At 40.5% G+C, this 13,697-nt stretch overlaps 1 protein-coding gene across 1 annotated transcript in view; it reads left to right on the top strand.

Moving 5' to 3' along the window:
- Positions 1-13,697, top strand: part of RYR3 (ryanodine receptor 3) — a 481,354-nt gene that overhangs the window by 73,932 nt on the left and 393,725 nt on the right. Inside the window, exons 12-14 of the mRNA XM_043549389.1 lie at positions 1,920-2,041; positions 9,242-9,410; positions 13,186-13,321. Of these exons, the coding sequence (XP_043405324.1) occupies positions 1,920-2,041; positions 9,242-9,410; positions 13,186-13,321 (427 nt within the window). The remainder of the gene's footprint in view (positions 1-1,919; positions 2,042-9,241; positions 9,411-13,185; positions 13,322-13,697) is intronic.

Here is a 13,697-nt window from a genome sequence, read left to right as displayed (position 1 = left end):
TTTTTTAGATGATATTAAAGATACTGTTGTGGTTTTCTTTTTTTGTGCCGGAGGAAGATAGTTTAGATGCTGTTGAGCTGTTTTTGCCCTTGTTGTTTCCTTTAATACAAAATGAAGAAAACGCACATAAAATGGGAGAGAAAAGAATATGACAGATAGAACATGCAGCATCTATCTCTGGTGCTTTCTTTTTGCGTTGCATCCTCCCTGCTGGAGAAACACAGGCACAAATTAGGACAAGATTTACTTAGTTCACAGATCAGGACATCTGTTGGCATTTTAATTTCATGGAGCAGTTCTATAAACTTCTTATAATGCTTGTAGGAAGTATTCCCCTTTTATGATACAGTTTACTAGAAAGTAACTGAAGTGTGTAGTGAAGAGGTAGGGATCCAGATAATACTGATATCGCTTAAAATCGAGACTGGGATACTCAGATCTGAGCTGATGAAAAGAAAGGGCAATCCTTATACTGAGGCATTCTCTTTAATTCCCAAAAATTGTAGACTATCTCACTCTTGACCTTCCATTATAAGGGAGAGATGTGTTGAAGTGATTTCTTTAGTCGGAGGCACATGACCACCTATTTTTTTCAAAGTCCATGGACATTTTGTTTAGAATAATGGAGTTAGTATTAACATAGTTTATCTACAGCATTTCCCCAACTTATTGTTAGAGCTTGTTATGGTAGATTGTACAGTTGGAACACATTGTGCGAATGAGAAAATGAAAATGTTGTGCTGGGCACCAATGATATGGAACAGGTGCCAAAAGAATTAAGTAACCTCCATGTGTCATTCTTTTTGCAAGGTATTCAATATCTGAAAGGAAAATTATTTCAGCAGATGCTAGTTTTACAGCTAGTAGTGGCTGACGCATTGTGATCATCCATCAGTGGTTATGTTTATGGGGGCATTAAATATATATTTAACACCCTCAAGGATCCTTTCTCACTTTACAAACTCAACAAACTGATATTAATCATTTCAGCCATGCTTAAGATGAAAGGGGTATTCAGATAGTTTGAATGTAATTACTGGGGCAAAAATGGGACAACAGGGCAAATCATACTACTCTGGCCAAAAGTGCCATGGAATTGAATGACTCCAAATGAACCTGGGTTTTACATCATCTTCAAAAGTCAGCATGGTGTTCTCTCATCTTATGCTATTACGGTGGGGGAATAGTTGAAGGACAGAGGTAAGACCTACTAAAACATCAGTACCACTTCTTGAAGTTCCTAAGTGTTTCTTTGAGGTCTCCCATCTAGAAAGGCCTGGACTGACTGTACTTAGTTTGGTGATCCATCAGGAACCCAGGTCAATGTAAGAATGGTTAGATGAATCAGGAGAAGTTTTTGGTACATGTCGATGCTTTCAAAACATCATTCCTCTTGCTGGGTAGTATGTCTTATAGATGTTTGTCACTCTAACTGGTTTTCCTGTTGGTAGTTTTTCCATGCAGGAGTCCTGTAGACTGGTGATTCTTAAAATAGTAAATTCAGTCCTCCTTTTCCTGCAAGGTAGAGCTTAGAAAGGAAAGCATCTTTGTTTTTACATTGAAATTTTGTTATGTTATCTTTAAAAGGAAGCTTAAAGAATCTCAAAGGTTCACTAATAATCTCTCTTCCCATTTTCTAAGTGGTCTTGCTAGAAGAGACTGAAGAATTCATTATGCATTATTGTTATAGGCAAATTATCAGTATTAGAAGTGGATTTCAGCTATTATATAAATACTATATATATAATTCAAAATTAGGTAGGAGATTTTAGCACAATATTGAAGCGAGAGGTACAAAGTATTAAAATTACATTTGAAATATTGTTTCTGCCAAATGCAATTTATTTGTCTAATTATAGGCTTTATATTTGCAATTGCACATTTTTCTCCAAACATGATTTTATTTTTACATTTCATAGGTTATATTACACCAAGAAGGACATATGGATGATGGTCTAACATTACAAAGGTGTCAACACGAAGAATCCCAGGCTGCTCGAATCATTCGCAATACTTCCAGCTTATTTAGCCAATTTATAAGGTATATGGCACAGCATTATCTATAGTGGGTTTTATGTAGTTATTTTCAAATATACTGAAATGTTTTAATTTAATTATTTTTAGATTTATAATTAGATCCGGGACCTAGCTTTGCCAGTAATGCCTGTCTCTACAATCAGCCAAACTTGAACAATGAATCCAAACAGCATAGAGTGCTGAAAGTTCATATTTGGGTCCAATTCCAGATTCCCAAATTTCATTTGGCCCCAAGATTACTGATAGTATGTCCCCATCATATACTTTTTTAAACATTTGTAAATTTTCTCGAAATGTTTACCATCATGTGCCCTTAATAGGCTGTTTCCAGATGCAGCAGACTGTCTCCCACCAAGAAACAGAGCCTTGAGAGAATGGATGAGCTGTGCACTATGTCTGGAAAGTCTCAGCTCTGTTGGATCAATGAGAGAATTGAATTCCAGAGTCAAGGCTTTTCCACCAAAAATGCCTTAACTTGGTCCCCAAAATGCTCGTATTTAGAGTGTTAACAGAACCATCTTTACTGATCTGAGTTCGTCCCAGCTATGTGTGGGGAAGGAGTGATTCCCTTATATAGCTAGGACTCAGACCATTTATGACTTTGTAGCTCAGAAATCAACCCCTTGATTTCTATCCAGAAGTGAACTGCATCCCTTTACAAAGTTTGGAGAATAGGTGTTTTATGCTCCCAATGGTCAAACTCCATTAAGTAAGTGGGGCTACATTCTGCATCCTAAAACATCAGACATTCTTCGAGTGCTTGCTCAGGTAGGTTCCATTCTAGGCACGTGCATGCCCACATGCACAGTCATCGGAGATTTTTGCCTTAGCAGTATCCACAGAGTTGGCTGTGGTGCCCTCTTGAGTGCCATACTCATGTGCTGGTATATTAGGTGCTGCCGACCCTACGCCCTCTGAGTTCCTTCTTACCATCTGTGACAGTTGGTCAGAGTGCCTCATCTTGAATTGCAAGAGTGTTAGCCGTTCTTAACCGCTATGGTTATCTCCTTTGTATATAGTTGTGCCTCCTCTGTCCAGGTCCTGGGGGACTCCCCAGCTGAGCACCTATAGGAAAAAGGACAAAGACAAGGGATTTAAATGATAACACCCTTTGTCTTCCTGGTCATCTGCTCAGCCTGGCCCTTCCAGGAACCAAGGAAGCCAGAAACAGGCATTCTGAGGGCACACTCGAGGATGGTGCCCCAGTCACATCCCAGGATCCACCTTCCTACTCTTTCCTCAACTGCCTGCACCCCTTCCGGTCAGCCTGGTTGTGGCTGACCTGCGATCATTGAGTGCTTGACATAATATCTTTAGGCTATACCCTGCAGTTCTTGGCCGACTCTCCCTCCACCCCCTGCCCCGTCCCTCTTCAGGAACCCTTCTCATGAGTAACTCCTCATCCAGGAGGTAGACAACCTCCTCAGAATGGGGGCAGTAGAGGAGGTCCCTCTCAAGATGAGGGGGAAAGGAGTCTATTACTGTTATTTTCTAATTGTGAAAGTGAAAGGAGGCCTCAGACCCATCTTGGACCTTTGACATCTCAACAAGCTCCTCAGACAGTTGAAGTTCCACATGGTTTCCCTGGCCACCCTCAACTTGAAGGACGCATATTTCCATTCTCCCAGGACACAACGATTCCTCCTTTTGTGTTGGGCCAGTGCCATTTCCAATTTATGGCACTGCCCTTCAGTCTCTCGTCAGCCCCAAGAGTGTTCACGAAGTGCATAGCACTAGTGGCCACTTACCTGTGGCGTTGAGGTGTTCAAATTTGCCCATACCTCAATGACTGGCTCATAAAAGGCCTGGCATCAAGTGTGGTGGCATCTCGATCTCAGCACGCAAGGTTGTTGATCAAGTCACGATCGCTCCCTACACATAAATATCACAGAGCTCAGAGTGGTACGCTTGGCCTGCCAAGCCTTCCTGCCTCACATAAAGAGCAGGATGGTCGAGGTCCTGATGGACAATACAGTGGCTGTGTTCTATATCAATGAGCAAGACAGAGCCAGATTGTCAACCCTTTGCAAAGGAGTCCTCAGGATCTTGGACTTCTCTGTTCAACACGCTGTCCATCTCATAGCCACACACCTCCCCGGGACTAGGAACGCTTTAGCAGATCACCTCAGCAGGACCGTCTCGTCTCGCCACAAGTGGTCACTCCATCCGGAAGTGGTCAGCATTATCCTCCAGAGGTGGGGGACTCCCCAGGTGGACCTATTCGTGTCCAGGCAGAATAGGAAATGCCATGTTTTCTGCTCGTTTTGGGAGATTGACAGAGGCTCCCTTTCGCATGCTTTTCTGCTCCCATGGTCAGGGGCCTTCTCTACACCTTCCCTCCAGTGCTGTTAATTCACGGAGTCCTCATGAAGATCAAGCAGAACGGGGCAAAGGTTATCCTCATAGCACCGAGTTGGCCGTGCCAGCACTGGTTTGACACGATGCTGGAGGACCTCTTGGTGGCTGCTGCATTATAGCTACTGCTTTGGCCAGACCTGCTGTCCCAAAACCACAGCAGTCTTCCACATCTGAACCTGGCAGCGCTGCACCTGGCAACTTGGCTGCTGCGTGGTTAAATGCGGAGGAGCAGGAGTGCTCGGCTGGTGTCCAACAGGTCCTGTTCAGCAGTAGAAAGCCCCCCACCATAGCGACCTATCTGGTCAAATGGAAGCAGTTCACATGTTGGACCTCAAATAAAGGTATTCGGCCCGAGCAGGCTTCACTGTAGTTAATCCTAGACCACCTTCTGCATCTCAAGCTCCAAGGCCTGTTCCTTTCATCTATTAAGGTCCACTTAGCTGCTATTTCAGCCTTCCATCTTCTGCTTCAGGGCGGGTCGGTTTTCACTCAGGACATGATGGTCAGGTTCCTCAAAGGCCTGGAACATCTCCACCTTCAAGTCCGGCACCCCATCCCTCTGTGGGATCTGAATCTAGTGCCGTTGCACCTAATGGGTCCCCCCTTCGAGCCTCTTGCTTCGTGCTCCCTCCTCCTCCTTTCCCGGAAAGTCGTGTTCTTGGTTGCAATAACATCTGCCTGCAGGGTCTTTGAGATTATGGCACTTACCTTGGAACTTCCCTATATGGTCTTCTACAAGAACAAAGTCCAGCTGCAGCCGCACCCGGCGTTCCTGCCCATGGTGGTCTCTCAGTTTCATATGGGCCAGGACATATACTTACCTGTCTTTTTTTCCAAAGCCACATAAATAGGAGGAGGAGCACAGGTTGCATTCCATAGATGTCAGGAGGGTGCTAGCCTTCTACATTGACAGGACCAAGCCATTCCGCAAGTCGACACAATTATTTGGCACATTGGCTAACAGAATGAAAGGTCGTCCAGTGTCTGTTCAAAGAATTTTTTCTTGGATCACTGCCTGTATTCGCTGCTGCTATGATCAGGCAAAGGTGCCCCCTCCAGCAATTGGAACCACCCATTCAACCAGGGTGCAAGCCTCTTTGGCAGCTTTCCTAGCCCAAGTGCTGATCCAGCATATCTGCAGGGCAGCCATCTGGTCATCCATCCGGTCATCCATCCACACGTTCACGTCCCATTACGCACTACGCAGCAGGCCCGGGATGATGCTGGCTTTGGTAGAGCAATATTGCAAGACCGAGAATTCCGAGCCCACCTCCAAGGATACCGCTTGTGAATCACCTATAATGGAATCAACGTGAGCAAGCACTCTGAGGAAAAAATGGTTACCTACCTTTTTGTAACTTGTTCTTCAAGATGTGTTGCTCGTGTCCATTCCATTATCTGCCCTCCTGCTGCTCTGTTGGAGTTGCTGGCAAGAAGGAACTGAGAGGGCATAGGGCTGGTGGTGCCTAATATACAAGCGCATGAGCATGGCACTTAAGAGGGCACCACAGCCGACCCTACAGATACCGCTAAGGCAAAAATCGCCAACGACTGTGCATGTAGGAACGCACACACCTAGAATGGAATGGACATGAGCAACACATTTTGAAGAACAACAGTTACAAAAAGGTAGGTAACCATTTTTTCTTCAAGTGTCTACTACGTACACATCATTTTGGCTGTGGTATCTCAAATATGTGTTGATAATTGTATTTATGTCTGCTTCAGAAAGAAGCATGTGTAGTAATTTAACCAACAGGAAATAGGGTGGGGGGAAGCACATCAGGATAATCCTAATATTAGTTGTAAATTGAGGAATGAACAGGGATCCACATTCATCCCCAAACTATGCAACTAACTAACAAAACCTAATGTATTGCTAACAAAGTAATAGTGTTAACACCATCTCTATCATGATGTCAGGATGCTTCTCCTACCCAGTCAGCATCCCTCCATTTTAGGATCGAGTCTCATCTGTGTTCTGATCTTGTCTAGACACTAGGACATGACAATTTCCCTCTGGGTAGATGAGCCATCACTACCATTTGATTCTCTCTGAGAGAAAGAATGAAACCAGTAAAGTGTTGCCCCCATCTAACCTTGTCATAACCTTAGGAAAGTCTACAAAACCCTGTGGCATCAGTGGTTGATGACAGTTTTAAGCAAATCCGCTTGGACATTTGACTTCTGTCCATTGATAGGAGGAGAGCAGCAACTGAGGAGATTAAACATTGTCTGTGCACTGTAACTGGATTGAAAACCCATGTGAAAGCAGTCAAGGAAATTGGAGATCTCCACATAACACCAGAATATTCCTATCACAATCTTCTCCATAACTTTCTTCATGAAGGGTTGTTAAAAACAGGGCAGTAGTTGGCCTAACTGCTGTACCACGCATGTGAGAGAAGGTAATATTTTCCTTTCCCAAAGAGATATTAATCTCAGCCAACGTTAGAACAAAATTCCCTTATGCTAGATTTTACCAGTCATGAAGACCAAGCATCTAAATTGTAGATTGCAGACAGGGTCCCCACTTCACAAAAAAAATTAAATAAAAATCTTGGACCTCAGTGAACAAAACTGTCAAATTCAGCCAGAGTAGATGTCAGATTTGTCACATTGTCCAATTTTGCTATATCAGAGGTAACTATTTAAGCCAGTATTTAATCAACTGTATCTACAAAGTAGATACTTTTCTCAATGAAAAACATTTAACTTACTTTTACATTATTCATGCAAATGAATACTTAGCCTAAGTTTTTCAGCTGTCTTGGATTGGGTTTTTTAAAAAAACTATATGATGCCAAAAAAGATTTGATCAACTGCGGTGTAGCCAACTTGTTTACAACGGTCTACAGTATTGTTTAGAATCATTGCCGTCAGTTATCAAGTTAGATTAGTTTCAGAGTAGCAGCCGTGTTAGTCTGTATTCGCAAAAAGAAAAGGAGTACTTGTGGCACCTTAGAGACTAACCAATTTATTTGAGCATAACCAAATTATTTGAGCATAGCTCACGAAAGCTTATGCTCAAATAAATTGGTTAGTCTCTAAGGTGCCACAAGTACTCCTTTTCTTTTTGCAAGTTAGATTAGTATTATAAGACTTTAGTTGCCTAATAAAGGTTGAGACTTTAAAAACAATAATTCTGAACTGTCTGTTCCAGTCATAGTTTGGAGTTCAGATACAGAAGCCAAATATGTGCATAGATAAATTTACCCTTTTGGAAGATAGAAATTACTATAATATTTAGATATATGTTGTAGCTGAAAGCGTGTTTTAAATCAGGAGGCACATTTCTGGTGTGTTGCATTGTGAATCCAGTATGCTACTTCTGCTTTTTCTCTTGTTCTTTTTCCCTCCTTGGAGAAAATTGGTTGTTGTATTACCAACCTTCCAGAATAACATGCTTTAATATCCAGCATCATGTGTATCTCAAAGGAAGTGAAAATACAATCTTCCTTGTGCTGATCTAGATCTGTGTCTCATGTTCTGGCAAGGTGATTTCTAGGGTGAAAGGGAAGTTTGGATTCTGTGTGCATTAATTTCTAATGACTTTGGGAAAATGTGTAAGAAAAGAGTGAAATTAAGAATCTTGGTGTGCAATTTTGAAAAATCTGGAGGTAGCATAGAGAAGTAATGCAAAGATGGAAATTGAGAACACAAACATTACTAGAGATGGCCTCAAAGCTTTCACGTTTGGATCTATATCTGGATCTGAACTTTCCTCAGCTTGGGGCATGTTAAGTTATTGGATTTTTATTCAGGCCCATCTCTGACAATAACCAAAGCTCATTTGGAAGAACATATTTCATTTTTTCCTTCTTCAGTGTATTTAGTGATACAAGGGAACTGTACAGCAAAAGGAGGGGGGGAATCATAGTAATAGAGCTGGAAAATATCAATCTCTTTGACCTAAACAACATTACTGAAAATACTGCTGTCTCTTTCTCCTGCTTCTCTTTTTCTAAGAGATGTTGTAAAAATAGCCACAGCTGCTATATGATGTGCGGAGTAGTTCTGATCAACAATTTTCTATCAAAACTGTTTGATAGAAAATTGGGGGGTTTTCCTAATAACTGAATGTTGTCATGGAGAGTGTATGTGCGCTTTTCTGTCAATTTTGCTGAAAAAGAAATGGTTTGCATTTTCTTTAAAATTTTCTGTGAAGGGGGATTTTCTTTCCAATCAGTTCTACTGTGGAAGTACTATGATCCCTTCTCCACACTCTTAGAAAGATATGTCTTTCATTTTTTTTTGCAAAAATATGAAACTGTATGGCAATATGAGGCTATCCTTGTACCACTATTGATCTATTTGTTACATCCCAATTGACATTTAATGGGAGCAATCTCTATTAGAGAATCCATTACAAAATTAAGAAATAGCAGTTTTCTTTATCTTGTTGTTTTCCCTTATCATCTTGTTTACTCGCTTTGTCTCTTCTCTTTTTCATTTTTTTTCTTCCCCTTCATGTTACACATATGTAGGAGCTAACATTCATAGATTTTAAGGCTAGAAAGGATCACTGTGATCTTTTACTCTGACCTCCTGTATAAACCAGGCCATAGGACTTCTCTGAATATCATGATCCAGCTTCAGGCAGGCTTGTTTGTTCACGGAATATCCAATAAACTGTTGTATGAGTTACTGGCAAGTCAGGTTAATTGCTGCCTAATGTTAACACTTGGGGCACACGTAGCAAGTATTTTATTTTTAGCCATTCCTGGTCATATGTGTAAAAGGAACTGCTTTAGATATCAAAAGGCCAATAGGTTGCTATATTAATATTGTAACGTAAATTGTATAGAGAGGTTACTACTGTCAATCTTTCTTTCTCGATTCTTAGTGGAAACAACAGAACAGCAGCACCCATCGCCCTGCCTATTGAGGAGGTACTTGAGACCCTGCAAGACCTGATTACTTATTTCCAGCCTCCAGAAGAAGAACTAGAACATGAAGATAAGCAAAACAAACTTCGCTCACTCAAAAACAGACAAAATTTGTTCAAAGAAGAGGTGAGGGGGGATTATTAGATTGTTTCAGCATATCCTATAACTAGCATTAATAGGAAAACAAAATGTTTGTCTTCCAGAGGCATGAATACTAGGATTTGTGTGTACGTATTTGCTGTGGGTATATGTAGTAAATTGTAAAATCATATGCTACATTGCTGTTAGCATGCACCTTTGACTGCCTCACCTGGTCGCTGTCTACTAATCCATGTCCATTTGTATTTAGTCTAATATTTCATTCTTCTGAGCATCTTCAAACAAGTGTCATTATTAATGAAATCATACTGATACAAAGAAGTTATTTATTCCCTCCCCCCCAAAAAAAATTACATGAGAGGCCCAAGATGGCTTATGTTAAGTCTTGGACCAATGATGAGTTTAAGGTCTGATAGCTTGCCAACCCCTGAGGGTTAAAAACAAGAGCTTTATACTGCAGAGAAATCCCAGTTTTATGGAAGGGGATACACTACTTAATTCTAACATTGGTAGGCTCTGAGATTATTATAAAGTAATGAAAATGAGTTACAACTACAGGGGACATAAAAGGCAATAAAAAGAGGCTCTTCAATACATTCTAAGCAAGAGAAAGATGAAGGAAAGTACAAGTTCTGTACTTAATGGGGAAGGAGAGCAAAAAAACAGATGAGACAGAGAGACATGTTTAATGCTTTTTGTTGCTTCAGTCTTCACTAAAAAGATTAATTGTGACCAGATGCTTAACACAGTTAATATTAACAAGAGGGAAGGCTCTCATGACAGAATAGGGAATGGATAGGTTAAACAATATTTGGATAAGTTAGATGTATTCATGTAGATGGGGCCTGATGAAATTCACCCAAGGTTACTAGCTGAAGCAGTATCTTCACTTTCAGTAATTATTTTCAAGAACTCATGGAGAACAGGTGTGGTCCCTAAGGACTGGAGAAGAGCAAACATAGTACCAATATTCAAAACGGGGGAAAGAAGGAGCTAGGGTGTAGTGGTACTGGAACAATTTTTATAGTGTGGGTGTTCAAGGCAGAAACTATGTATTTGGGTTGTTATTACTACTTTAAGCCCCAGGGGGTGCGGCAGCAACCTCAGCTCCCCTAGTTCCAGCACCAGTGATAGGGTGTTATAGATCAGTCAGCCTAACTTTGATATCCGGAAAAATATTTGAATAAATTTTAAATGATCAATTTATTCAAAGCTAAAGGATAAAAAGCTGGTAAGTAATAGCCAACATGGATTTGTCAAGAACAAATCATGCCAAACCAACCTAATTTCCTCCTTTGACAAGATAACCAGTCTAGTGGGAAAGGGGAAAGCAGTAGATGTGATGTATTTTGACTTCTGTAAAGCTTTTGACACATTCCCAAGTGTCAGTCTCATAACTGAACTAGAAAAACATGGTCTAGATAAAATTATGATAAGGTGAGTGCACAGCTGTTTGAAAGACTGTACTCAGAATAGTTTTTAATGGTTCACTGTCATACCGGAAGGGCATATCAAGTTGTGTTCCACAAGGGGTCTGTCCTGGATCTGGTACTATTCAATATTTTCATTAATAACTTGGATAATGGAGTGGAAAATATGTTTATAAAATTTGCAACTGGGTTGCGAACACTTTGGAGGACGCAATTAGAATTCAAAATGATCTTGATAAACTGGAGAGTTGGTATGAAATCAAAAAGATGAAATTCAGTAAAGACAAGTGCAAAGTACTACACTTAGAAATGAAAAATCAAATGCACAGCTACAAAATGGGGAATAACGCTAGACAGTAGTACTGCAGAAAAAAGATCTGAGGGATTTGGAAAACAGTGGAATGAGAGTCAGTGTGATGCTGCTGCAAAAAAGGCAAATGTCATTTTGGGATGTATTAATAGGAGTGTCAGATGTAAACACAGAGGGTAATTGTTCTTCTCTGCTCAACACTAATTAGGCTTCAGCTGGAGTACTGTTTTGGCACCACACTTTAGGAAAGATGGGAACAAACTGGGAATTGTCCACATTAGAGTGACAAATAAGAGTTTTAGAAAAACCTAACTTATGAAGAAAGGTTGAAAAAATGGAGGTTTAGTGTAGGGAAGAGAAGGCCTAGGTAGGGCCTGATCAGTCTTCAAATATGTACAGGTTGTTTAAAAAATAAGTAAGGTGATCAATTGTTTCCCATGTCCATTGAGGATAGGACAAGTAGTAATTGGCTTAGTTTGCAAGCAGGGAGATTTAGGTTAGATACTTTGAGAAACTTTTGTAACTTTCAGGGTAGTTAAGCACTTGAACAGATTACCTAGGGAAGTTCTGGGATCCCTGTCCTTGAAGGTTTATAAGAACAGATCAGACAAACACCTGCCACAGATGATCTAGGTGTACTTATTCCTGCCTTTGCATGGGGGAATGGACTAAATCAGTGGTTCTCAAACCTTTTTTTTCATGGACCACTTGAAAATTTCTGAGGGTCTTGGCGGACCACTTAGTGATCTTTCCAAATGTTGTTTGTACCATTAGCTAACTATTTTAAAGCTCTTTGGATAAAAGCACTATATAAAAAAAAACTTAATAATAATTAACTTTTTTTGTTCTACAAATAAAAGCACACAACTCATATTTTAATATCAGTAGTCTTAACTTTCTAGTGCGATGGATGTGCCCTCTCTCCCCTGCCAAAGCAGCCACAGAGCTGAGGCTGGGAAGGAGGGCTGTCTCTCCCCAGCAGCCACAGCCCTGGAGCTGGGGAAAGTTGCCTCTTTCTCTGGTTGCTGCAGCCCTACACATCCCAAATTCCCTCTTTTCACCCCACTGCCCCCTCCCACCTAACCTCTATTCCCCCCCATGGCCGCCACCTCACCTTACATGTGCATCTTCTCTAGGGTCCAGACACCTAATTAGTGGAGCCACGTCTGTGTGGCTCCACTAATTAGATAGGTGGCCCTTCATTCTCTCGTGTGTGGCAACCCAGGTGTGCACCTTAGAGGGAACTATCCACAGACCACCTGAATGGAGCTTGCGGACCACTGGTGGTCTACAGACCACAGTTTGAGAACCTCTGGACTAAATGAGCTCTTGAGGTCCCTTCCACTCCTACATAGCTGTGATTTTATAATATTTTTATGTATAGAAAAATCTATTTTAAGTAATATTTAGAGATGTTTAAAATACATTAGTTTTTGAGGTTTCAGAGTAACAGCCGTGTTAGTCTGTATTCGCAAAAAGAAAAGGAGTACTTGTGGCACCTTAGAGACTAACCAATTTATTTGAGCATGAGCTTTCGTGAGCTACAGCTCCCTTCAGAATATTTATTCAGGCATTTGGACTTGTTTCTCTTGAGACAATTTTGTTGGCTTATCAAAATTCCAGCCTTTTTCTAATCACCAGGGGTTTTATGGAGGACAAATTCGTAAGTGGTATCAGTTGGTCTGACTGGAATTAGTTGTTTCCATTAATAAAAAAGGAAAGTTCTGCATCTAGAGCTGTTTCTATGTGAGTCAGATTCCATTCACAGAAAATGTAAAGAAGGTCTTTGTAAGATTGTCATGCTCTTTATTCCTTAATGTGTACAGCATTTAGATTAAACTCTCGTGGGCAAGCCAACAAAAAAAAAAAGCTGAATCATCCTCAAAAGAGGATATTTATAGCTTGGATACAGAAAAATGCATGTTCAAAAAACTCTAATTTCAAGCACAATTGTTCCCCATGTGTTTAAAACAATATTGGCTTTTCAGCATGTAGCTCAGCAAATGTGTTAAAATTCAAAGGAATATGTGGATATTTTCCTCTATATCATGTCGTTTTTTAGGGAATGCTGGCACTAGTTTTGAACTGCATCGATCGCTTAAACGTCTACAACAGTGCAGCTCATTTTGCAGGAGTTGCAAGGGAGGAAAGTGGAACAGCATGGAAGGAAATTCTGAATCTCCTTTACAAATTGCTAGGTAAGTTCTCAAGCAGTCCATTGTAGTGTAAGAACTTTTTTTCCTGTCCAATGAAAAAGGACTTTTATGTGGGACATATCCTGCCATGTGAACTGCATTATTTGTTTAAAAATAAAAAACTGGACACTTTCAGTACAATAGAAAAAACTAGGGCTGTCGATGAATCGCAGTTAACTCATGCGATTAGCTCAAAAAAATTAACTGCGATTAATCGCACTGTTAAACAACAGAACACCAATTGAAATTTAGTAAATATTTTTGGATATTTTTCTACCTTTTCAAATATATTGATTTCTATTACAACACAGAATACAAAGTGTACAGTGCTCACTTTATATTATTATTTTTATTACAAATATTTGCAGTGTAAAAAGGA

The sequence above is a fragment of the Chelonia mydas genome, chromosome 6, assembly GCF_015237465.2.
Source record: "Chelonia mydas isolate rCheMyd1 chromosome 6, rCheMyd1.pri.v2, whole genome shotgun sequence".
NCBI lineage: Eukaryota > Metazoa > Chordata > Testudines > Cheloniidae > Chelonia > Chelonia mydas.
The sequence above is the reverse complement of the archived record's forward strand: the minus strand, read 5'-3'. Positions and strand labels throughout refer to the sequence as shown.